This window comes from Drosophila subobscura, chromosome E (assembly GCF_008121235.1).
Source record: "Drosophila subobscura isolate 14011-0131.10 chromosome E, UCBerk_Dsub_1.0, whole genome shotgun sequence".
NCBI lineage: Eukaryota > Metazoa > Arthropoda > Insecta > Diptera > Drosophilidae > Drosophila > Drosophila subobscura.
Window position 1 is genome coordinate 17977941 of NC_048531.1, and position 26440 is coordinate 18004380.

General features: G+C 43.1%; 2 protein-coding genes across 18 annotated transcripts; one reads left to right on the forward strand and one right to left on the reverse strand.

The window, feature by feature from the left end:
- Positions 1-383: 383 nt before the first annotated feature.
- LOC117890873 (putative homeodomain transcription factor) lies at positions 384-4575 on the reverse strand. 2 transcript variants are annotated; one of them, XM_034795964.1, is made up of 8 exons: positions 4337-4575; positions 3435-3496; positions 3235-3374; positions 2686-3175; positions 1732-2630; positions 1499-1677; positions 1081-1437; positions 384-1022 (listed from the first exon to the last, which is right to left on the reverse strand). In XM_034795964.1, exons 2-8 carry the CDS (start codon positions 3458-3460, stop codon positions 537-539), a joined length of 2577 nt encoding a protein of 858 aa, XP_034651855.1. In that variant the 5' UTR covers positions 3461-3496; positions 4337-4575; the 3' UTR covers positions 384-536. The 2 variants fall into 2 exon arrangements, with proteins under 2 accessions (XP_034651855.1, XP_034651854.1); XM_034795963.1 differs by having other exon boundaries at positions 4333-4574.
- A 1143-nt stretch (positions 4576-5718) lies between these two features.
- Positions 5719-26385, forward strand: LOC117889742. 16 transcript variants are annotated; one of them, XM_034794165.1, is made up of 28 exons: positions 5723-6395; positions 8184-8340; positions 8410-8576; positions 9005-9040; positions 11532-11714; positions 11794-11937; positions 12006-12139; positions 12207-12387; positions 12447-12761; positions 13084-13398; positions 13460-14104; positions 14173-14355; positions 14415-14552; positions 14619-14801; positions 20826-20957; positions 21198-21521; positions 21586-21774; positions 21844-21981; positions 22408-22623; positions 23083-23265; positions 23322-23453; positions 23617-23778; positions 24635-24791; positions 24848-25014; positions 25071-25227; positions 25288-25454; positions 25505-25687; positions 25741-26134. In XM_034794165.1, exons 1-28 carry the CDS (start codon positions 6176-6178, stop codon positions 25926-25928), a joined length of 5496 nt encoding a protein of 1831 aa, XP_034650056.1. In that variant the 5' UTR covers positions 5723-6175; the 3' UTR covers positions 25929-26134. The 16 variants fall into 16 exon arrangements, with proteins under 16 accessions (XP_034650069.1, XP_034650058.1, XP_034650063.1 ...); XM_034794167.1 differs by lacking the exon at positions 9005-9040 and having other exon boundaries at positions 5722-6395; XM_034794168.1 differs by lacking the exon at positions 23617-23778.
- The last annotated feature ends 55 nt before the right edge of the window (positions 26386-26440 follow it).

Here is a 26440-nt window from a genome sequence, read left to right on the forward strand (position 1 = left end):
GACAAATAACCGCTAAGTTGCAGATGTAGTACTGAGTGCCGGGTATAAAAGTTGTGACGCGTAAGAAGCGTCTCACACGTCCCTTCTCGTTTTGTTTACAGTTGGTTAATACATTTATTATTTAATTATTTATGTATCGAGAACTTGAGATAAGCTAGGACATTAATTGGGGGAAACTACGAAGTGTGCCCAACGCAACAGTTATGCTACAAGTTCTATGAACTTTAATTCAATTCATTGCACAATTCCACAATTAACACGATGATTTTGTGATTGTGCAGCTCGCTCTAAAGGTAGTACATATATGTATATAAGGTAAGTGTATTATGTAGGACTGCTTTAACACTGATAAACAATCATCACACGACAGTAAACATTAAACATTCTGGCTTAACCTCTAAGTTTATTATTATTCATTAAACTACGCTAGATGGAGACATGTATTTAATTTTAGACTTTCTTAAAGCGTTTCGAAATAAATTGTACTACAAAAATATGATCATTCTGCGCCCAAAACCCTCCGCTCTGCTCTTAATTTATTTGATTTTGATTTTATGTAATTTCAACTTGAAGCCGAGAACTTCACTCAGAACGCCGGAGAGTGCTGACAGTATGACTACCTTGATGGTGGTGAATAGATATGGATTGGCACTGAGGCCAGAGATCTTGAATGGCGTTTCGAGTTCCTTTAGTAGATCGGCAGCTAGCTTCAGCACACTGTTCGATACCATTAGTTCATCCTTCTTTTTTGGCTTTTGTTCGATTTGCAGATACAAATTGATTTGCTCAGTGATCAGCACCGACACGCTCCGATACTTGTGCTGGATCTTCTGGCCCAGTGTCATGAAGCGCAGCAGGTAGATGCCAATGGTAATCGACCAAATGAGCGCCTCCAGCGTGAGGTGTGTGTGCAGATGCACCGAGTCCTTCAGCCACTCGACACTGAGAAAGGCGAGCAGCAGCAGCGTCACAATAAATGCGGCCGATACAATAATATCCACCGAACGCTGTGGACCACGTTTCTGAGAGAGATTTAAAGAGCTTTAGAATTTGTTTAAAGCAATCAGCTGGAGTACGCACCTTTAGGTAAGATCTTACGCTCAACCAGGTCTTAATATTTCGCACCTTGTTCAAGCGAAAGTGCGGCAGATTCGATTTGCGTGCCCTGCGCGACGATGTTAGATGCGAAAACAATTTGGCATAGAGAAAACGCTGCTTGAACGTGCGCTCCGCCACGGCAAAGATGATGAACAAAATGAGCGTCAGGCTGAGGCGTTGAATGAAGCCCAGCGCCAGCACAGTGCGCTCCCATCTGGCCTCGCCAAAGGCAAAGCCCAGCAGCGTAAAGAAGGAGGATGATGACTTCTCCCACAGCAATTGCGGTATGTAAATGTAGCTGATCTCGCTGGCCTTTTCCGCATCGCTGCCGAGAGTGATCTGCCAAGGGAAAATGAGGAAATGAAACACCATAAATGTGTGAGGTGTATTCAGAACTCACCACACAGAGCCTGCAAAAGGTGGGTATCATGGTGAGCAGAAAGGAAAAGACAACTCCTATGTAAATATAATCATTCGTCTCGCCCATAGAGTCCACGCGCTCAATGATGCACGAGGCAATCTCCAGCACAGAGAGCTGCGCTTTCTTTGCATCACGCTGATCCCAAATGGTGCAGCTAACTGGAAAGGGCAAGAGGATAAAGGCACGTACGATTATGGTTCCACTCTACTCACTCCGATCCATGCTATTGTGTGGATTCAGTATGGTTGTTGGTGTTATGTCCAGCTCTGCGGGATCTTCGTCGCTGCAGGGCTTGAAGCCAGCATCCGATTGATCCATATCCGAAGTATAGCTGCAATCCTCACTGTTTGTGGTCACGCCCAGCCAGTCGGTGGCCGATGTGGTGCACTCTTGATTGCACGCCGAGGCAGGACTCGATATGATGTCCGCATCATCGCATTCGTCAGAGTCTGCGCCGCTGCTGGTCGACTCGCTGCCCCGAGTTTGTGATTTCTTCTCGACTGCTGCTGGCACATTGCCTGCACTGGGATTTGCCACATTCAGACGCAAACGCAACTGGCTGTGCTGCACGGGCACGACTGCAGCTGCCACTCCTGCATTGGGCAGCGGCGAGTGGTTGTTGTCCTCGCCGCTGGAACTCTTTCCATTCAAACTCTCAAAGCCATCATCGTCGCCCAGGCTGCGTCGTGATTTGTGTGTGGGCTGCAGCGCTTCCACGCCGTCTCGCTCCTTGCTCTCAGCCTCTCGGCTGGCCTTGCTCGACGTTGGCTGCTCTGTCTGGTCGTAGGTGGCGTAAATCTGAATGGGCGTGTGCCAGTTGACGTTGCGCTTCTTGGGACTGTCAGGCGGCGGCCCTGCTTCGTGTCTTCTGAGATCGTATAGAGGTTCGGCTGTCTTCTGCATGGTAACGACTGTGGTCTCCTCATTGCTGCTTTGCTTGCTGGCAACGGCAGGTGAAGTGGTGGCTGCGGGCAGATCAGGTTCTTGCACGGGAGCGCTGCTGCTGCTGATGGGTGTGGGCGGCTTTGAATGCACTTCTGTGGCACTGCGTCGCGTTGGTAGCGCTGTGTTGCTGCTGGGATGCGACAAATCCGGTTCTGGCTGGCGTATACTGCAAGGAGAATGCATGAACTTCTGTTCTCTATGGACTCTCCCCCCCTACTCACCGCACAAACTTCTTTCTGCGCCGCAGTCGTGGCTCCCTTGCTGCTGACTTCTCGTTAAAGTTGGAAATGGAGAAGCGACGCAGTTTGTTTTTGGCGGCGCCATTTCCACCACCACTTGCCGCATTGTTGGTGGCCACGATCTGTGAGTGGATCAAGCTAATCATCAGACTGAGAGCGCAGGGTATGAGCAGAGCACTGAGCATGTCATCATGCTCCTCCGACTGCTGCTTATCGGCCTCCGGTTCGCCGTACAGCGTGGCATTCTGCTGATCGCTGCTCAATGCCGGCACAATGCGATTGCCATGCAGGATGTAGATGGCCCAGTTCATCAATTGGGTGAGATACAGCACCAGTATGAAGCCAAAGGCATTCGGCGTCGTCTGCCTGACCCACCATTGTGCGTACAGAGGCAGCAGCAGGTAACGCAAAATGGCCAAACGAATGACAGTGAGCAGCGATTGCTTGGGCTTTGCCTTTGGAAATGTGGAACCTAACGATTAAACCCGAACAATTAACATTAAATAATTGATTAGCATAATTAATTGTCACCTCGCACTAGATCCACATCAATCAGTTCCGTTTTGAGCTTGGTGTTCTTTAGGTTGACATTATTGAAGCCATCCAAAATACGCTGCTCGACTGTCTTCTCCCATTCTTGCTTGTCATAGGTGCCGATTTTTTTCTGGTACCTAAATGGGGATCACAAATATAATAAATAATTGCATGGTGCAATGTGCAATGTGTCTTACCATCCAACAATTTCATCCAATTTCATAGTAATCACATAAAAGCCGTCAAGTTGTCGTGCACCCTGCAAAGTCCCACACAGAGATGATGCTCAATTATTAGTTTATGGAACGCAACTGGCACTGGGTATGATATACGACCACTTATGGGGGAACGTTTCTAATTTACAAGACTCGCTGCTACACCCTACAATCATGAAGTGAACAAAAACAGCAGCACAAAGGCGGCGTAATAGCAGAAAGCACTACAAAATCTGAGCACGTCTGGGTGGGGGAAAACTGTCGCCAACAAAGTCTTGAGCGAACAAATGGGTGTGTGTGTGTGTGTGTGTGGTGTATGGATAAAGCCTGCAGTGGATGGGGATTGGGGATTTTCTGCGCGATTAAATGGAAATGATACGAAACAGCTGCTGTGCATAACGGGTTTCGGTCGGTTAATTGCTATCAGCTGATGACTTTCACCTTCGCCTTGCCACACACAGAGAGCGCAGGCCCAACACCACCCGCTTGCAGCGATAAGAGAGCTCGGGGCTGAAACTGCGCCATTAAATATTACACTGAAGACATTCAAATATTATATTTCGGTTTGCCTTGCAGCATTGCAGAAAGCGGAAGCTAGTAGACGCTCGAACAGCTGTTGTCGTCTGCAGCACTGAGAGTGGGCGTGATGTTTATGCATACACATGTACCACCACCACACACACACACAACATAACACAGGTACACACGAGCGTCTTTCTATATGTTTGACTGGGTCGGGTTTGGTATGCGGCTGCTCGGCCCCTTCAGCAGTGCTAGGTTCAAGGTGAACCAATATCTATTCGCGTCGATTCAAAGAACGCCCCTTGCAGGAAGGAATACCTCAACGATCTGCCTTTAATTCATGCTTTTCTCGTTTTACCTTAAGTCAAACAGATTCTTCGATCGATTTTTGTACACACACGGGGCGCGGGCTCCGTTTGTGTTGGCTCTTGGACACTTTGAATTTGATGGCGATACGGTTGGGTTGATACACTTGGACTATGGAAAATTTGTTGATAATTTTGAATGCACTACAGCCGCTGTAAGAGCGATTTGCATTTGCATTTATCTGGGCCGAAAAATTAGTTGTTTTTGTCCACCGAACTAGGCGACCGCGGAGTTATCGATAAGGTATACTGTCTGACCATCAGCTATATACCCAAATATACCTGATAGTTTTCTAAATATACCGTAAAGAAATACCGATTCCGAAGCATATTCTTTGGTTTTGATATTCTGTTTAATATTACAAGCTAGTTAAGATTCCCAGCCCTGAAACCTTAATTATAACAAATTGCTGGATCAATTGTCCACAAAATTTACTAGTTTTTAGGACTTCCTTTTATTGAAATGGTTCAAATACGCTTCCAAATAAAGGGGTGAAGAAATAAAAGCAAACAACGTGAGTGGAAATGAAATGTTACGTTGTCAGAACACTTGTTACTTGTTAGTCGGTAGTATGGATCTTTGTATACCCTATGTCCTTCAATCAATGTTAAAATTTCGTTTACTAAGCGCTTGATTATGAAAAGCGGCACAGAGTGAGAGCTATTAATTATTAGTGTTAAGTCTTTTTGTTGCAAAAATATTTGATGTATCATACTGATTTGGTGAGTGCAAGGGTATTTGGACAAGGGTATGTATTTGTTCCTTTCAGGACCGCTATCGATTGTGAACAATCGAATCGACACAAAATGCACTAAAAAATACCCAATCAGCTGACTGCTCATATCGATAGTTTGCTAGCGACAAGTGAAAAACAACAATTTCAGTTAAAATTTAAGTTAACAAATGAGAAAGTGCGGGAAATAATGTTCTAATTAACTGCAATACTATCTCTTTCACTTGATGAATGGGAATTTCAATCAAATCTTCTCTCGTTCAAATGAGACTCCCGCGTGTGCGCATATTTATTCGCATTTGTTTTTATTCCACACTTCGCAAGACCACCGAGCACAGCACATCCATATTTATATACAACCATTTGTATATATAGAAGAGCCAAAATGCATAAACAAAGAAGTGCAATCCAAAAGGGAATGGTAGAGAAAACTCTCGCGCCTCTCCGTACATTTTTCACCACATTCCTCGCACGATCATGCAGCGGCCCACTTGTCGCTCCCTCGCTCATTCCGAAAGCTATTTCGGGCAGGGGCAGGAGGCGGTGAAAGCCAAGAAAAAAAAGCTGCAGTAGCCCGAAACACAAGATCCCTAAAGCTTTGGCAAGGCCTCTTGAATGGCACAGGCATTTCACCAAAATACTTTCAGTTGCGAGCGGACCTCTGCACGGAGTGGAACAAAATCTGACAACCAATAGAGTACAGTCCGCGGAAATCGTTCATTTAATAGCAAGAGCAAGAATATAATATAGATATATATATATGCATATATAATCTAATTTTTCTCACACACACACACACACCTATATACCCTGTATATGTGTATGTATATATATTCTGCCTGTGTGTACCAAAAAAATTGTTATACATAAAATAAATTGCGACAGAAAGAAATACCATTATCAACTAAAAATAGTGCCTTAATGCTCAAAGGAATATAAATTTTAATAACGAACAAAAACAAAAAAGCAATAACCAAACGACATTAATTAATAGAATCAAATAAAAGGAGGAGAGCGCGCAACACCGACACACGCCCGCATGTCCGAGTTAAAGGTTTAAAGTAGAAGCCAAGAACCTGTATACCTGAAGGGAAATCGAAAGATGACTTTCACCCGATTAAAGACTGTGACATTGCTCGTGACGTGTGCCCTGCTGGCACTGAGTTTTCCCGGATATGTGAATTGCGCTAATAACGGAAAGAAAGGATCACAGCCAGCGGCACCGGCAGCGCCGCTTGAGCCAGAGGCCGTCATCGAAGAGGTCAACGCCAAGCAATTGGAGAAGCTTCTGGCCGACAAGGATTACGTTGCTGTATTCTGGTGTAAGTGATCCGGTTTAGCATATACGAATACACATATACAAATCTATGCTGCATGTGTGTGTGCGTGCGTGCGTGCGTGTGTGCCATGTGGAGCAAGTAACGGGTCCGGGCATCAAGCTTTTAATAGTAACAAGAAGCCATCGGATCGGTCATATTATATAAAATTTTCGCTAGTAAAAATTCACAGCATTCACGTACTACCAGAAAATATTTGAAAAATTCGTTGTACGAAATTTTTCACAGATTTTCATTTGGTTAATTTTTTATTTTATTTTCGTTCCCGTTCCCCCTGTTTCATCCCCTTTATCCCCCCACTATACGTTTTGCTCGTCTGCCGTTTTCTGTTTATGAGTCGAGAGAGAAATAGCTTTTTGGCTGTGAGAAATTGCCGTCGTCGTTTGCCCGTCTTCGTTTGCTGCGTTCGCCTTAGCAGTTTTCTTGCTTTATATATTTGTTCCCTCATGCTGTTTTTTGTTGCTGTTTTCCTGTGGCTAATTTGGCACGAAAAAACGCTGAGGAAACCTCTCACTTCCTTCCAGGTTTCATGACCTTTTTAGAACACTTTTTCGACTCAGTTTTGAGCTATTTTTGGTGCGCTAGAAATTACTTTTCCCACTTGCTTTCTCCTGTAGAAAAGTTTGCATAAACAAATTGCCAAATTACTTTAAATTTAGACTCCGCCTTCGGGCTTTGTATGCCCCAATATCAAAGTTAATAAACAACAAATAAATGTGTGTAAAATCGCACGCTATAGATAGCTAATTCTACATATTTTGTTGCCTCGAAGATGCCCCGTTTATATGTATCGCTTAGCATTGGCGGCAATTCCAAAAATAATTGTTGACAATGAAAATATTTGAAAACCAAAAACGCTCGAGCCTTGGGCAAGACACAAACGGAAAATGATCATGGAACAGCCATGGATCTACGCAAACGGCAGCACATTGAATCACTTTCTCGATGGTTTGTTTTTTGGTAATCAAACTGGGGAGCAGGTAATTCCAAAAGAGATCCGCAATATACAGCAAAATGTGTTTATTGTTTGTTGATAGGAAAAACGCTATTCAGTTTATTGCAATCCATTGTGAAAACACTCGCAGCAGACTTCCTGCTTAACGCTTACAAATCGAATCGATTAATTCGTAATATTTGCATCTGCTACGTATATTTGCTAGGCCATTAAGACTGGGCAATCTTTTGGTGCTCTTTCGATTGCTTTTCAAGCAGCCAGACAGATCCAGATACAGCCAAAATACTCGAAAATGTGTTGTTCATTCAGCTTTGGATTGTGTAATGCCCGTTCTGGCTTGGTGCAACCACCCGATGCACTTAAAGTGATGTTGGCCCACTGTCTTTGTGTGTGTTTGCATTTCCCTAATAGCGGGCACACAATTTTTATGAATTAATTTAACAATTTTAGCATATTTGTCGGCAGTTGTTGGCCGAATTAATAGCAATGAATTGCTCTCTGGCTCTGGCTGTCATTTCATTTCATTCATACGGACTGTGGCAGTTGCTGCCTATGCTTCTGCTTCTGCTTCTGCCACTTTGCTCTGCTGATGATGATGCATCCCTCCATCTAATATAGTCATGAATAATCTTTGGGGCATTTTGGTTGCTGCTTGCCGTTTGCCGTTTGCCGTTGCGGTTGCTGCCTCTGGCGTCACAGGCGACAGTTGCCGCTTGTCAATTGATGTCTGCATCTCTATCTGATTTTTGTCCGCCAGCCAAAGATTATTATTATCTATTATTATTCATATTGCTGTGTGTGTTTTGCCCTTCTTGCAGATGCGCGCAGCTGTGTGACCTGTGATAAGGTTTTAGCGGAGCTCGAAAAAATCGACGATGACACCGACTCCTTCGGTGTGGACTTTGTAAAAATTAACGACAAACGACTAGCTAAACAATATGGCATTAAGAATTTCCCAGCACTCACGTACTTCAGGTGGGTACAGTCTAGCAGTCCAGCACAAACAGAAACCAGTGTTGTAAAACACACACCCATACTTAACAGGGAGAAGGAGCCCATCATTTACGATGGCGATCTCATGGACGAGGAGGGCGTGCTCGATTTTCTAACCTCGCTGGAGGCCATGGATCTGCCCGATCGCATCGAGGAGGTCAATGCCAAAATACTGCAAAAGATCATCGAGGATACGGACTTTGTGGCTGTGCTATTCTGTAAGTCTGAACTTCACTTTACATCTATGAACAATATATATCTATCTTTTTGCTGGAATTTTGACTTGATGATGTTCTATTTTCGAAAAGCAGTTGCAGTTTTTAGCGTACACAAAACACACAGTCTTAGCTCTTCCAACTTGTGACTAAACAGTAAACAAATTTAGGTATAGACAGCAACAAAACAAACAATTATTTATCTATCCATCTATGTATCTATTTATCTACTAGCTATAACTATTTCTCTCTCTCTGTACGTATTTAACTTGTGACTAACTCTAGGCGCAAAACCAAATCGGCGGCAAAAACTGAACTTTTCTTCTTGTAATTTCTTATCTGCGGTGTTTTGTGCCTCTTTCCCCACCCCTGTCTTTGAGCCGCAAATTTGATTCTATTTGTTATGTATTTTATATCGAACGACTCTGCAGGTCCAGATCATGAAACATGCCCGCCTCGGGTGATGGGTAAGTGCATTCCCCCCACACGATTGTGTGACTCCACTTCCGACCAAACACTCTCTTTGCATCTTTACCTCGAAACTTGTTTGGTTTCCTCTGATTAATTCTTTCCAATTTCCACTCCCAACAACATAATTATCCCTGAAAGTTACTGCCTAAAAGCCCCATTGAAACGATGTGTAAATAGTTGTAAATATGTACAGATTGTGCCTCCTTATACTAACTATATTTAAACCATAAAACTTGTCAGTCTGCTGTGTGTCGCTGCTTGCTAATTTGTTACCATTTGGAGCGCCTTTGGGTTACGTTTGGATCAACTTTTGATTAGTTTTTAATGGCAACAAATGCTGTGATCTCTTGGAGCAATTCTTAAATTTTTTTTAACCATTAATACGGCTACGTTCCACGTTCTGTTCGCAGACAGACAGCCACGAATATTACGTATACGTATAATAATAAACCGAATTGTTACAACAACAGAAATGCCTGCAAATGAATGTCTGGGCTCGGCGCCAGATTATGTTTGTGTCTCCCCACAGCAGCAGCAGTATCTCCTCCTCCCCCCCGCTTACAAGTCGTCTGTGGGATTTGACGAACAATCAAATGGGGGAAACAGGCAAAAGAAATAATTGAAAAAATGATTTTCAATTGAAATGAAAATGCTGAAAGTTCTGGGAAATAAACGTGGGCAAAACACACACACATGCACACCTACATATGCATTTATGTATGTGTGTATGCATAATCCAATGCAAGGATTTACATACATATGTATGAATCTGCCGCTTGTTGGCCTTGTCCAGCGTTTTCGGCACAAAGTAAGGAAATCTTTCTATAGCTATAACAAATATAAACATAAATCTATCACACACACACACAAACACACACGCAACAAAGTAGAGAGAGAGCAAATCTTATTTATTTATTTCGTATTTTGTTGTTTGTGCTGTTGTTGTGCCACCTACAATTTTAGTGTTTAAAAATAGAAAAAAACTCAAGCAGTTGGTCGGCCAAGAAAATGTTTTTTTTTTCGTACATTTTTTTATTTGCGGCTCCTCTGGCTGAACAACTAACTATAGAGTGGATCTTTACACACAAATATCTAGCATACATATACACTAAATGTGTGTGTGTGTGTGTGTAGTATTTTGCTACACTTTCTTATAGATATTTTTATCAAACGCAGACGGCATAGAGGCACTTTTTGCTGCTGTTGCTGTTGCTGTTGCTGTTGCTGTGGTACATGTAGGTGAGAGAAGAACACGAAATTTTGGCCCATTGTTTTGACCACACACTCCGCCCCCCCTCTGCTGCAATGGGGCGGTGCAGACAGACAGCAGTTTTAATTGCTTTTGCATACAGCAATACATCAACGTGCCCCCCCACATGAGCGGGTGCCGGCGCGGCATGTTTATGGGCAGGCGGCAGATCCTCAGTTGTCGCCAGCTAAATGCAAGTGCTACATAATATAATACATACATGTGTATATGTAGATGTGTACTACATGTGTGTACTTGCTGTGCATTTGTGTCCGTCTCCTGCCCCGAACTGACTTGCACTATTTTTAGTTAAGTTTGCAACATTTTGCTCAAAACAAAACTGTTCGAGTCCAAGTCCTCACAATATTTCGAGAGTGATTCTCTCTGTGCATATGCCGACAACACTTTGCAGTAAATTATGAGAGCAAATGTGTGCATTGACCTTGGGGACAACCAAACCCACGCAGAACCACATGGAAAATGGCGGATATCCCGCAGCTGCTCTGATGGCAATTGAAACTAAGTTTGGGCATTAGTTATGCCAGCATTGAAGCCTCAGGAGAGCTATAGATACATAGTTAAAGAGTTATTTGCAACCAGACAGCAGGCTACAGCAAGTTCACGGGAAAATCAACAGAAAATCAAATAAATATTACGTATACGCAGCAGCAGCAGCTGCGGCGGCAGCAAAAGCGAAAGCTTGCTAAAGGGGAGCACAGCGAACAAATGGATGAATGTAGCAAACGAAACAGAAACGTAAATAAGTAGAGGGAAACAGCCAGAAGAGAGAAAGAGAGAGCGAGCTTTTGGCTTATTTCTTTTAGACTTTTATTTTGGGTCTCCCTTTGAAGTGATTTCCGTTGGCAACTTGCAACAGGTTGCACACAGACAGGGAGAGAGAGCTGTGTGCGGCTGCTGCATAAACAAAAATTGTTTAGATAAACGAAAGAGGCGTACAAATGGGTAGAGGCAGGGGGCCGATTGAGTAACACATCCGCACGATCCCTACCACAGCTGCTACGGCTCCTACTGCATGTGGCACGTTATAATCCAACAAACTCAACATAATCCGAGAATGTTTAAACACTCAATGTCCACTGAATGCGCTCCCCCCGTACCATTGTTCGTTGTGCGCCCAAAACCCAAACCCGTACGAGACTTTTCTTAGTCCCGCAGTCGATCCTAATGAACTTTTGTTTGCCACATTCTATGCCACATTCTTCGAACTGCATAACCAGACAAGCAGCAATGCCGCAAGTGTGCCAAGGCCTTGCAGGAGCTGGAGAATATTGATGATGAAGCCGATCAGCTGGGCATTGGATTCGTCAAGATACACGACGAGGCCCTGGCCGATGAATACAATTTGGGTGGACTGCCGGCGCTTGTCTACTATCGCCATCAGACACCAATCATATACGAAGGTATCTACACCACACACTCATGCATACAACATTCCCACACACACACACACAACGATATTCATGTGTCCTGTGTCTGCAGGTGAACTCCAACGCGAGGAGGATGTCTTGGAGTGGTTGGTGCAAAATAAGTCAACGGGCGACGAGGATGATGTCATCGAGGATGTCACCTCCAAGACGCTCTCGACACTAATCAGCAACATTGATAACCTGGTGGTGCTGTTTTGTACGTAGTTTAATTGATTCCTAATGCCAAAAACAAAGATCCATCTGCCATCTGTTCATAATCTGCAGATGATCATGGCAATGATGACTCGATGACTGTGCTGGAGGAGCTAGAACAAATAGACGACGACTGCGACAAGCATGGCATACAGTTTGTCAAAATTGATGATGCCAAGGCGGCAGGCGATTATGGAATTGATTCGGTAGGGAGAACAACGAAAGAAAAGCAAAGAAAAAGCAATCAAAAATCAACTTCTTCGCTTCTGGCAGATTCCGGCAATTGTTTACTTTGAAAAAGAAATTCCAAATGTTTACGACGGCGATCTCATGGATGAGGAGCAGATCCTCAAGTGGCTGCTGAGCCAATTGGAACGCGATGAGATCGAGGATGTCACCGATGAAATGCTCGATACAATGATCAAAGAGGGACGCGTCATAGCAGTGCTGTTTTGTAAATATAACCCCCAGCCCCATCTAGGATCCATGTTCCTCACTCGCTACTCTTTCCAGACGACAACAATGACAAAAAGTCCCAGAAAGTGCTCGAAGAGCTGGAGAACATTGACGACGAGTGCGATGCTTTGGGCATTACCTTCGTGAAGATTGACAATCCCGAGGAGGCCGTTGAATATGGCATCAATAAAGTTCCTAAACTGATATACTTTGAAAAAGGCATTCCAACCATTTACGAGGGCAATCTGGAGGATGAGGAGAAGCTACTCAAGTGGCTAACAGATCAAACGAGTTCCGATCAAATCGAAGACATAACCGATGAAATGTTGGATCTAATTATTGAGAAAATGCCACACGTTGCAGTGCTGTTTTGTAAGTGATTTCAGACCCCAAACCGCGTGCTAGGAAACGGAAACTTCCACTCCCTTCTGTAGATATTGTACAGCTCTTTGGTGTTGTTTTGTAGCTCTGGGATGTGCGTCTCTGCTCGATGTGCTGCCAAGTAATCCAAACAAAAACGCGCTTTAAAAACTAATCAACTTTTAAGCTAAGACCCCGAAAGTCGTAGAGACCCCTTTCCGTTTAGTTCCTTAGGCTATTCCAGTTACAAGTCAAATCTAGGCTCCAGTTAGCTTCCTTTTATAGCAACCATTCCCTTCCCAAACAGTCGTTTAACCTTTTGCAATCTCCACAGACGACAAAGATCAAAAGAAATCACAGAAAATCCTCGCAGAATTGGAAAACATTGACGATGAGTGCGATCAGAATGATATTGCCTTTGTCAAGATCGATGATGACAAGGAGGCCAAAGAATGGGGCATCGATGAGATACCATCGATAGTACTCTTCGAGCGTGGCATTCCACACATCTACGAGGGTGATCTGATGAAAGAAGATGAGCTGCTCGGTTGGTTGGTGCACCAGAAGCGCTACTCAGAGATTCCCGAAGTCACCGATGAGATGAAGGATAAATTGGTTGAGAACACAGAACATTTGGCGGTGATCTTCTGTGAGTAAAACCCTAGAGACTTTGCCCTGTTCCTATCTGTAATTCATTCCTTTTCCCTTAGATGACAAAGACGACAAACAGGACATGCGCATTCTCAACGAACTGGAGAACATTGACGATGAACTGGAGAAGGAGGGCATCGTCATTGTGCGCATCGATAATGCCGCCGAAGCCAAGGAGTACGGCCTGGACCATCTGCCCGCTCTCATCTACTTTGAGAACAAAATCCCCGCTCTCTACGAGGGCGATCTGATGAACGAGGATGAGGTGCTGGAGTGGCTGCTGGTGCAGAAGAAAACCGCCACCATTGAGGAGGTCACCGATGAGATTCTCGTCACTCTGATCAATGAACATGAATATGTTGTCGTCTTCTTCACGGGTCCCTGTGAGCCGGGCGAGACCTGCGATCACACGCTGAACGCCCTGGAGACCATCGACGATGAGTTGGATGAGGCGGGCATCATTTTTGTGACCACCGAGGATACTGGAGTGGCCAAGAAATACAACGTCAAGACCTATCCACGTTTGGTGTTCTTTAGGAATCGCGATCCGCTGCACTTTACCGGAGATCTGGATGACGAGGATGAGGTGTTGGCTTGGATTACCGATGATGAGACGCTGGAGATTCCCGGCAAGATCGAGGAGGTCAATGTGAAAATGTTGGACAAGATTTTGGCTGAAAACGATCACGTTGTGGTGTTCTTTTGTGAGAATTAATTAGCATCAAATTTATCTCAGAAACTCTTACCAATCCTTTTTGCCCTTTTCCCTCAGATGCCGAAGGCGATAAGAAGGCCCAAAAGATCCTCAACGAGCTGGAGAACATCGATGATGAGTGCGAGGAAAAAGACATTGACTTTGTGAAGACATCCGATGATGATATTGATAAGGAATACGATTTGCCCGGTCTGCCGGCACTTGCATTTTATAGACATAAGTTTAGAACAATTTACACCGGTAAGGAAAGGGTAAATTATCATCAGCAAAAGATCTATATAACGTTCTTTATATTCCAGGTGACCTGATGAAGGAAGAGGAAATTCTGGAATGGGTTATTGACTTGCACGAGTCTACAGCGGATGTCATTGAGTCGGTGGATCGTAAGACACTGCAGGTTCTGATCAACGATGTCGAGCACTTGGCTGTGTTTTTCTGTAAGTGATAACCGATAAAAGTGCGGCCAAGAATGGTTTATTTGTATGGCATTTTATTCCCCCCAGATGATGATGAATGCGAAACGTGTTCGGATATCTTGGATGAGCTGGAGAACATTGATGATGACACCGATAAGCATGGCATTCAGTTTGTCAAATCGAATGATGTGAAGCTGGCCCATGAGATTGGCATTTTCGCATTCCCCGCGTTGGTCTACTACGAGACGGGTGTTCCGATTATGTATGATGGTGAGTAGAGACACGGCACAGCTCTAAGAACTTAAGATTGTAATCTCTTTCCCCCCTTTAGGTAATCTCAAAAATGAAAATCGTGTGCTGCAGTGGTTAATCAATCAAAAGAGTAAGCGTTCCTTGTTCCAAAATGTTTTCTTCTTTTGCTTTTCTAACTCACGCTCATAAGCCACCACAAAATCAGTTTGAATTAGGTCCCAAAAAAAAAGAGAGAAACATGCAAAAGATCATCATCTACCCCGTTTATTGCCATGTCAGTGTGCAAAACGTAATGAAACTTTTCAAATATAGGCAACGATGATGACGAAAGTGATGAGAAGATTATTAAATTGCGCTATCCCAAAGAGAGCGATGAGGATAAGCGGGAGCGATTGAAGCGCCTGCAGCTAGCGATTCGCACAAAGCAAAAATTGCGCAAGAGCAAAAGACTTCACGACGATGACGATAACGGGGGCGATGACGAGAACGATGACGAGGACGGGGACGGGGACAATGACGATGACGATAATAATGATGATGAAAAAGATGAGGACGATGACGAAAATGGTGATGACGATGAGGACGAGGACGATAATGACAAAGATAATGATGATGAAGACGATGAGGATAATGACGATGATGAAGATAATGATGATAATGAAGATAATGATGATAATGAAGATGAAGACAATGAGGATGATGAAGACAATGACGATGAAGATAATGATGATAATGAAGATAATGATGATAATAATGATGATGAAGATAATGAAGATGATGAAGATAATGATGATGATAATAATGACGACAATGATGATGATGATGATGATGATGATGATGACAATGATAAAGACAATAATGACGATGACGATGAAGATGAAGATAATGATGATGATGAAGACAACGATGACGATAACGATGATGATGAAGATAATGACGATGAAGACAATAATGATAATGATGATGAAGAGGATGATGAAAATAATGATGATGATGATGACGAAGACGACAAAAACGATGAAGATGAGGACGATAACGATAACGATAAAGACAATGACAAAGACAATGATGATAACGATGACGATGACGACGACGACGAAGACGAAGAAGAAGATCTTAAAAGTAAGCCTAAATATAGGCACACGGCCAAGGGCCGTACGATACATCGTCTGGCTGATCTATGCTCGGGTCGGCTTAACGATGAAATAGGTAATGCCTGAATGTGAGTTGCCATTGATGCCACTAACCGAAGTTGTGCCATGTTGAGTCCAAGCAACCACTGGCACGCTCTCTGTCCTCTCCTCTACCCAATACCGAAGTTCCCAACGCAGCCACAGACACCATAGGCAAATACACCACAGACATTCCATAGACACACACCACCGACACACCATAGACAAACACCATAGGCAAACACACCACAGGCTCAGTCTTAGCTTAAACGAAAAACTCGCAACATTCGACTACAGTTACAATTTCATTGTCTATCTACAGACTTGCGGGAAAGGAAGTCAAAAAGTCATGCATTCCGCACAGGTAACCAGTGCCCTCCCATATAAACATACGATATTTGATCTTCTATATAGAAGGAAAATATCAGCCTTCGTAGTCGTTGTGCAGCGCGTAGCTTTTGTGCTAAAGAAAAACTCATGCGAGGGAAACACACAAACAAAATCAATTGGGAAAACACACAGCCAAGGCCAATAATACTCAAACCCAGCCCCGTCAATGTTTGCCCCTTCTCTGAATGTTTTCCCCTACTCTGAATGTTTAACCCCTAACCCAAGCTTTAAACCCTCCCACACACTCTTAAGTTATTAGGTCTAAAAATTACTTTTGGTACATCAACAAAAAAATTGCAGAATAATTGAACAAAAAACAAAAAGAAACCCGAAAGAAAATATTTAAAATCATAGCTGACACAATGTTTGACAATTAAATTTAAACAATGGAACTTATAAACAATTTATCAATCGTCTCTTTGTTTGTCAAAAAATCAATCGAAGGATAAATGAAAATGTGTTAACAAATTCTGTTTTTTGGTTTACTTTATTTGCTCTTAATACTTTTAAGTGATTGTTCTGTTTTGTTTAATTATCTATAATGATTAATATCGAAACCCGCTTTGACCTATGAAAATATCTATATAAAAACATAAAACAAAAACAACCAAAAATGCAAAACAAATGATAAAAGTGAAATTCGAGCTACAAAAATGTAAAGCTCTCGATAAATATAGAAAAAAAAGAAAATATAAAATAGAAATCGATATCTGAAAAATCCGATTACCGTGTACAGTCAGCATCAAAAGCATTTTGTCAGTTATTAGTTGTGGATATCTACCGTAGAACAATCGAATAATTAATTTTACAAATTTAAAAACAAATTCAAATTCAAACTCTGTTGTTCCATTCATTCAAGCACGCTTCTTATACTCTAGAACAAAAAATAAAAGGAAACTTTCAACTTTCAAGTTTGAAATTGATGATGAAAAATCGAATCGAAATCGTACTAACTGCTCTCTTTCACTGTCTCTCTTATGCTCTCTCTCTCGTTCGCGCTCTCTGTGTGATCAGAAGAGAAACAATTTTGGAAAGCAAGTTAACGAGTTTTCATTCTATTTTTTGTATTCTTTTTTCCGCCTACTCTCCGATGCACTCTTGTTTTTTTAACGTTCTGTTATTTTTCTGATGAACCTTCTGTTGTTAGTGAACCAAAAAAATAAATAAATAGAAATTAAATTAAACAACAACAAATCAATCTCTTAAAACTAAAACAATCTGACAAAATGTTTTTGTTTGTTTGCCCACACAGATGACGAATGTTTCTATGTTGGATTGGGCCATGACGGCCAGTCAGCTAAGCGCGGCAACAATTTCGTGCCCAACGATTACAAACCATTCCAATGCTGTCCAACCAAATTGGAGAAGTCAACGAAAGTTCCTAAAATGACGGCCCAGCGCATTGGACACAGCGACGGCGACCAGGGCAAGCGATCGGGCGGTGGCAGCGTCGGCGGCGGCGGCAACTTCCAGTTCGCAGCATCGGCAGCCAGCAAGCCAGCAAAGAAACCGGAGCCAACCAGCAGCAGGTCAGTGCCAGCCAAGAAGCAAACCAAGCGCAGCCAGGCTGCTGATGATGATGACGACGATGATGATGATGATGAGCAGCCACTGGTGAAGGTTTCCTATGCCAACAAGCGTTCGGGCGGTGGCAGCAACAAGCCGCAGGCTGGCAAGCGGCCCGTTGCCAAGAACGATGACGATGAGTCCCTGGAGGTGGAGAAGCAGCAGAAGCAAAAGTCCTCGAAGAAGTCCGGCAAGCTGAATGTGAAAACCGGTACGTAGTCCACGGACTATCGGACTATATTCCCCTCATTCACCCGCCAAGACACAGCACAGACCACAACCAGTTTTTAGACCATTTTTAGACCACTGCTCCTCCAGTCAGCTCTCTCTCTCTCATTGTGCCGTACCAATGCCATCGATATTTGTTGTTGTTGTTCTTACACAGACACATACAGACACACAGACATACAATTTGGTCGTTACTTTATATGTTTATATTTCTCTTCTCTTTTTCTCTCTCTTTTTGTGTCTTGCAGGCGTTAATTTTTTCCAAAATCGACTAAAAAATTTGTATGACCTCATTTTTCAGGATATCTCACTGTGGGAGTAAGGCAGTTTTGAAACTGCGCATAAAGCGCAGTTTAGCAAACAAATCAGTTGAATAGTGATTGTATGAATTGAATGAAAATGCCATACCCAAACTGCACTCTGTTCTCAACCGATACCAAAAAAAACACTACCAAAAACCAACAGAAACCCAATGCCTGCATAGCCTGCATCAAAATGAAAAAGAACCTTCAATGACAGGTTTATAATTAAAAAATATGTTTAACCATCCAATCAATCAATCAATCAATCAATGTGTGACACGTGACTGCCCGTTAAGACACAGTAACTGAAAAATAATCACCTGTGAATCCGTATGGCTGTGTGTATATAAATTATGTATAAAAACACTCACACATGTACAACATCCTTGGTGTCTCGTTGTTCCATCTCTCGATAGCAGTTTCACACGCAACTCAAAATAAAACAAAAAAACTAATGACAAAAAAAAGAAAACAAAAGCACACAAACTAACATTAAACTTTGTTGATATTTTTCGCTACAATCTACAAATCTTCGCAACGATCTGCGCCCAGCACTGTGGTTGTCTATGACTAAAACCCAAAAACAATTTGTTGCATTTTACAACAAAAAACTTTGTTCAAACTAAATGCAATTAATGCAGCAAACAAAAACCAAAACAAACACAACTTCTGAGAACTTTCACTAGTTAACCTATCTACTATTTAGCCAGCTAGTCAGCTGTTATTGTTATTAACAAACAAAAAACCAATCAGCAATTGTCAATAACGAGAGCGTACACTTTTTGATACTACTACTTTTTGTCACAATATATAAATACCATTTACATACAATATTTTATGTAGCTAGTCTAATTTAAAGAAAGCTAAAGCTAAATGCTGAAGGCTGAAGCTTAAATCAAAGCAAAAGCTTGAGGCCAAAGCGTAAACCAAAGCTGAGGCCGGAGCTGAAGCTAAAGGCAAAGCCGAAGTCACAGCCCAAGCAGAGACCAAAGCTGAGGCCAAAGCAAACGCCAAAGCCAAGCAGCAGCCGAAGCCAGAGCCAAAGCAGAGACCAAAGCTAAAGCCACAGCTGAAGCCAAAGCAGAAGCCGAAGCCAAAGCAGAAGCAGAAGCCGAAGCTAAAGCAGAGACAGAAGCTGAAGCTGAAGCCAAAGCTGAAGCCAAAGCTGAAGCCAAAGCCGACGGCAAAGCGGTAGCCAAAGCAAAAAACGAAACAAAAATGAAAGCGATAAACGAACAAATGGATAAATATTTTTTGAAGCAATTTACAAATTTGCAATGCCAAAAAGCAAACAACTGTTAACTATTTTAACTAGAACATGTACGTTGAGAGCCTACAAACTACAAGCAAAACATTTTCTATACACACACACACACACAAACAGAGCCGAAACACATGCATACATGTACAGCACATTTTGTAACTAGATATAAACATAAACAATAGCCAAATAATGTCTGCTAACCTTGCAAGTCAAAGACTTTCTCGCTGAAACAATGGCCTCGCATGCAATGTACTAGCCACAGCCATTTTTGATGTAGTTTTCATTTGTTTTCTTCTGAGAGCGATGCCCCACGATGCCTTACCAGCTCGCTGTTATATTTGTTATCGGTATTTGCAAAATGCCGAATATATATTACATAAACACACACACACAAACACACACATGTATATCTTTATCACTTATGTTAGCCAAAACTCGATCACTCTGTCACTAAAATTCTACCTACGTGTAACGCCCCACATTATTAATTCTTTTATGTTGAACAGCAGCCTCAAGCGAATGTATTTTTGTTAAGCGGTTGAAAAATCGTATAAAAATTGTAAGCGAAACGCAAGCAACATTTTTTTGTAAAAATTAAGCGCCATAAAATCAAATGTAAAAATTCACAATAAAAAGCCGTCGAAATGAAATGAATTTTAGGGTTTACTTATTTAAGCAAAATCCAACACACAATTTTTGGTTGTTTTTGTCAAAGAAAAGAAGAAAAGAAAAGCTAATAAAAATTAGCTGTGATTTAAATATTTTCAAACGGGTCCAAAGGGAATAAAAAAATAAGAACATTTATATTTGTTAACAAATTTCCATCTAAAAAGACACACAAATGTGGCCATAAATTATGTGGAATGAATGGGACGGGGAACGGGCATACTCTGGCAAGCTGCCCATTTGGAATTCATTTGGGTGGGCTGGGAGTTGGGTTAAATAAGACAAAAGAAAACATTTAATTTTGCATATATAAAAAACATTCAAGATAAGCTCATGATTGATTGACAAACTGCAGCCAACAGGTATGTGCCATTGAATGGCTAATAAATATACACAAATTTCGAACCAAGCAAATATTAATTTCATAAATTGTTCTTTGTGTGTTTACCACTAGGCAATCTCGACAGCAACCAGGAGGTCTTCAACTGGATACTCGAACAGAAGGCGGACCAGAGCATAGAGCTCATAAATCGAGAACAGCTACTTGAATATATAGGCACCAAAGACTTTTTAGCGGTTGTATTTTGTAAGTATACAGCAGCCAAGTAAAAGGCCAAGGCCAAGGCTCCGGCTAAGGCTAAGGTAAAGTCTAAGGCTAAGGCTAGGGTAAAGGTTAAGCATTCTAAGCGCGCCCACTAAAAACTGTAACTGCCCAAAAAAAAAACAACACAAGCAAAATCCAATGAGATTTACCAATAAGTTAGAGACTTAAACTAAACAGAAAATATATTAAATCATTGTTGCCTAACCTCTACCCCCCTTGCAGACAAAGAAGACGATCCCGACTCACCTCGCGTGCTGCGGCACATCGAACTAATCGACGACGAGGCCTCCGAGTATGGCATTTACATAGTCAAAATGCACGACAAACTGATGGCCAAGAAGTATGGCTTCAGGAATCCCCCAGGGCTGACCTATTTCCGCAAGGGCAAGTACATCAACTACGACGGCGACATCGATGACGAGGAGGAGGTGCTCGATTGGCTGACCAGCCCGGCCAACATGGAAATGACCGATCACATTGAGCAGGTCAATCGCAAGATGTTTGAGAAGATACGCAAGAACTCGGACTATGTGGCAGTTATATTTTGTGAGTAAAGATCGGTAAATGCAGCGTAGAAAGCAGAGGTGGAATATCCATTACCAAATTTCAGATAGCGACGAGTGCAAGCAGTGTCCACGCGTGCTCGCCGAAGTGGAGCACATTGACGATGAGGCGGACAAGGCGGGCATTGACTTTGTGAAGATCGACGACAAGCTGATGGCCAAGGAATATGGTGTCTTTGCACTGCCAGCTATAGTATTTTTCAAGCCCACTTCCAAGGAGCCAGTCATATACGCCGGTGGGTTGTTTGTTAATCATTGCCAAAAAGTTAGCTCTGGGAACTAATTAAAATTTTAAATAATTGTAGGTGATCTTTATGAAGAAGAGCAGATCCTCACTTGGTTGATCACGCAAAAGGATCCAAGTGGAGATGTGATTGAAGATCTCGAAGGCGAACGACTCGTGCGCCTGATCGAAGAGTCGGGCTCCATAGCTGTTTACTTTTGTAAGTGTTCCCATCCAAGGCGCCGAAAAGTCATGGCCGACTGATCCATTTCGTAAGGTACTCCAGTGCTGCATTCGGTTTGGTGTTGATCAATTCACACAAAGTACAATGTGCAGTCTTAAAGTTAACCAAAATATTTATGTTTTAAACAATTGTTTGTGTAGTTACAGTGTGCACTTTGTGGTATTGATTATCACGCTTTTGCGCAAACAGTTTGCAGCAAACTCTGTGTATTTGTAGTTAACATTTTGGACTCGAAAATCTACTTAGTTGTAAGCCACTTTGTCGCGCTCTCTGTGTATCTAACCAAACAAGACTTTTATTTATATTATTTCTATTTACGAATATGATACGCTCTCTGAAATATCAAACCAAAAAAAATCCACACAAAAATTGCACAAAACAAAAACCCACCGAAAAATGTAGGGAACAAAACGAAGTGCGACATTTGCACCTCGAAAGCGGCGCGCAAGGCACGACTGAAAAAGGAACGGGAACAGCACCAGCAGGAGGGCGGAGCTGCCAGTGCGGCCGCCGCTTTTGGCGGCGAAACCGAAGCGGGCGAGGCGGCTGCTGGTGGGGCAGCAGATGCAGCGGCGGCTGCAGCATCGGATTCCTCAGCTGCTGGCAAGCACGAAGATGGTAGTGCAACTTTCTGTATAGATCGTGCAACTGGAATGAGTCCAAGAATGTTTAACCACATAACCTACAGCTCAGCACCTACCGCAACCCACAACACACCACCAAAACCACCACCACAACCACCTCTCCACTTTGTACAGCGAATGTTACGCTCTCTAGAAACCCCTCTCTACATTACACTTTCTCTCTCTCTCTCTCTCTGTCATTCCCGTACACCCTTTATCTATTGTCTTTATCTTAAGTCGTGCTCTCTTCCTGTTGCCCCCTACTCTGTATTCTGTATGTATGTTCCGTTCTCTGCTTTGTATTGTGTAAACCTCTGTAAGAAGACACGTTCCCCCCAAACTTCTCATGCGCCCCTTGTCAGCTTATGTGTAGTGCTTGCTCATAGTATGTTGTCCTAGCCTCTGCCCATGTACCGTTTTTGTTGAGTAATTGTGTTCTGACTGTGACCTGCAGATGCCGACGGCTGTGAGCAGTGCACCAAGGTGCTGGAGGAGCTGGAGAACATTGACGATGACTGCGACAAGCATGGCATAACTTTCGTGAAAACGAGAGACTTCTCGGTGGCCGATGGCTACGGCGTGCACGAGTATCCGGCATTGGTCTACTTCGAGGGAGGAATTCCCAATGTGTTTGAGGGTAAATACCACTTTTACAGTTACATTTTTGTGTGTTCTGAGTAACTTCTCTCCCAGGTGAGCTCAGCGAGGAGGAGGAGGTGCTGCAGTGGCTGATCACACAGAAAACTGAGGATCGCATTGAGTTGATTACACGGCAAATGCTCGAGACCATGGTGGAGGAGACCCAATATCTGGCCGTGTACTTCTGTAAGTACCACCACAATCGCATTACACATAAACTGTTTCATTTGGAAGCACTGTATCACATTCTCACAAACTCTGAATTATATTCCCCTCCCCCCCCACGACCACAAAACATGGCACACAACCCACACACAAATATCCGCATCTATCCCTGAACCGCACACAGTGCCGCCAGAGCGCAAGGGAAAGCAGCCTGCCTTCTGCCGCAGTTTCTGCTCACCCTCTAGCCTTAAAGAAAGCAACCTGACCACCACCACCACAAAACACTCATCCAGCCAATTCGTACAAAGCTACATATCGCGTAAAAGAAAACGTATCCAAAAACAAGGTATTCCGTGTGTACTCACTCTCCTGCAAATACAAATACGAAACTCGCAACTCTCAACAAAAGCTCGCAAACAACTGTCAACACATTTGGTCTTTGCGGTCACTGACAAAACAGAAAACAACCACCCACACTCGCTCTCAGTGGAACACATTTTATGTCTGAGAAAAACAACAGCTTTTGATCTGCACGCAGGTACTCGATGCGAAGCTCTGCCACTGCGACAGCAGAGCAATTTTGCATAGGCCCCCACGAAGTTTCTGCTCTGCCGCTGCGGCGGCTCTCTACACATAGCCGAAAGCCACACGAAGCTTTCACGCTGTGCATGTGCCGACTGCACTGCCCGTGATCTATGCGCATACATATGTATGCAGCGTACAGCGCGGCCGCTCTTCTATTTACATGAGAAAGACATGCAAAGATCGGTAGTTTCTGTCCCTTTTCGCCAGGTGTCCGTAAATGAGAGGAAGTGCTGACAGTTATTTGCGAGCTTTGTGTGCTCTAACCGTGCCTAACCAACAGTAGGAGCTCTGTTCTGTGTTCTCTGTTCTGTCCAAGCAGAACCTATCTACACTATTCTTTACTCTACTAAAACCAGGCTTCCAACAACGTATTACGACCAAACTAAATTTGTTTCTCTCTCAAATGTTGAATTTCCATTAAAAAAAACTCTTGTTAAGACGTTGTGAATCTGTTGGAATTTGCTGGAATTTAGTTTGGACGCGAATACCTTAGTTTTATGGCGTTTTCTTTACTTTCTGCTTCTCCTCACACAAACCGCTAAACACTTCGTTTGCTTCACACTAACAACTCTCATCTTATGGGGATCTCTTATAATATTTATCTTTCTCTTCGTTAGACAAAATCAATTGCAACATTTGCGATCAGATATTGGAGGGACTGGAGCTGATTGACGACGAATGCGATGTCTTTGGCATACACATGGTCAAGATTCAAGATCCGCAGCTGGCCAAACGCTACTCCATCAAGACCTTCCCCGCCTTGGTCTACTTCCGGTGAGTTTTTTACACTTTACACCAAGAAACAAACATTTATTTCATAATATTTTTAGCAATGGCAATCCTCTGCTGTTCGAGGGTGACCTCCAAAACGAGAAATCGGTCTTGGAGTGGCTCATCGACGATGACAATCGCGAGTTGGCCGACGAAATTGAGGAGGTCAACGAGCGCATGTTGGACCGCCTGATGGCCGAGTCCACCCTTTTGGTGGTTTTCTTTTGTAAGTTAATTGGGATGTAAGCAAAGAGCTCTTAGCTAAGGACTTCTCTTGTTCAGATGACGATGACTGCGCCGAGTGCGAGGAAATCTTGGAGGATCTGGAGGAGATCGATGGCGAGGCCGATATGTTTGGCATTGATTTCGTGAAGATCGCCAGCATGGAGGCAGCCAAAAAATACGAAATTGTCAATATACCCTCGCTGGTATATTATCGGTAAGAGATCAGTGCAATTGGGAGACTCTGGGCTTTCATATTACGCTTTTCCCTTTGCAGCAAACAAGTGCCCGTTCTGTATGACGGGGATATGCATCAACACGACAAGGTCATCACATGGCTGACCTCACAAGATGTATTCGAAATCAAAAACGAAATAGAGGAAGTCAATCGCAAGATGCTGGACAAGCTGCTCGAGGAGAATGAATTTCTATCGGTGTTTTTCTGTAAGTTCAAATAAATCTCAGTAGATTTTTGCCTTACTCTCTCCTCCTAGATGAACACAACCATCCCGACAGCATTGCCTCGCTGGAGAAGCTGGAGAATATTGACAGCGAAACGGATAATCTGGATATTACTTTTGTCAAAATGGCGGACTCTCGCTATGCCAAGAAATGGGGCGTCACCAAGCTGCCAGCGATGGTGTACTTCCGTCGCCGCTTTCCCAGCATATACAGAGGTGAGTGCATGGCAGAGAATAAGGAGCAGCTCTCATTGACTGATCCTTCTCAGGCGACCTGCTATCCGAGGATGAGGTGCTGGAGTGGCTGCGCAAGAATCGCTTCCGCCAGCCCGAGTTGAACATTTTTATGTACGCGCTGATTGCCCTGGCGCTGGCCTTTGTCGTCTACACGGCCTTTCTGCTGCAGTGCTTTAAGCCGGCACCACCGCCACCCGTGCAGCATCCCAAGCAGTCGTGAGCGCTACTGGGGGAAATCGGGAGCAAGCACTGAAATATGTTCTACGATCTACTAGCAAGGAGGGAGAGGAAGGGAGCGACTCGTGACGAGAGCGTAGCAGAACCTGAAATGAACATTGAATATCAATCACAATCAACAACCCATAACAATCACACGCACACACACCATATCGATCCATCAGCCGATCGTCTAAATTAGACGCCGAAGCAAACAAAACATTTGTGGAGCTGCGACAGGACTGTACAGACTGTACTGTGCAGCCAATTAAGGACGTTGTTGAGAACAGTTTTTGAAGAAGTTTGCTAAACTCTGATGCATCGATATGGCATCGTTCACTAAAATTCATTTTGTGTGGCATCCGAAAAAAAATAAAACAGAAAACACTCAAGTCATAGTAATTACTTAAAATTAAATTTAAATGCGATAATATTGTTGAATAAAGTGCCAATGATGATCATTTTTACAGTAAAACACACAAAAACCATTATGGATAAATGTAATTTAATAAAAAT

Bases quoted from the DNA above. Each gene is read 5' to 3' on its own strand.
- LOC117890873 (XM_034795964.1), bottom strand. From the start codon at position 3,460: ATGAAATTGGATGAAATTGTTGGATG. The intron at 3,176-3,234 runs GTGACAATTAAT...TTTAATCGTTAG, and splicing joins TGATGTGGATCTAGTGCGAG to GTTCCACATTTCCAAAGGCA. The intron at 1,023-1,080 runs GTGCGTACTCCA...AATCTCTCTCAG, and splicing joins GCGTAAGATCTTACCTAAAG to AAACGTGGTCCACAGCGTTC.
- LOC117889742 (XM_034794165.1), top strand. From the start codon at position 6,176: ATGACTTTCACCCGATTAAAGACTGTGACATTGCTCGTGACGTGTGCC. The intron at 12,140-12,206 runs GTAGGGAGAACA...CGCTTCTGGCAG, and splicing joins GCGATTATGGAATTGATTCG to ATTCCGGCAATTGTTTACTT. The intron at 23,779-24,634 runs GTATTCCGTGTG...TCTCTTCGTTAG, and splicing joins AAAACGTATCCAAAAACAAG to ACAAAATCAATTGCAACATT.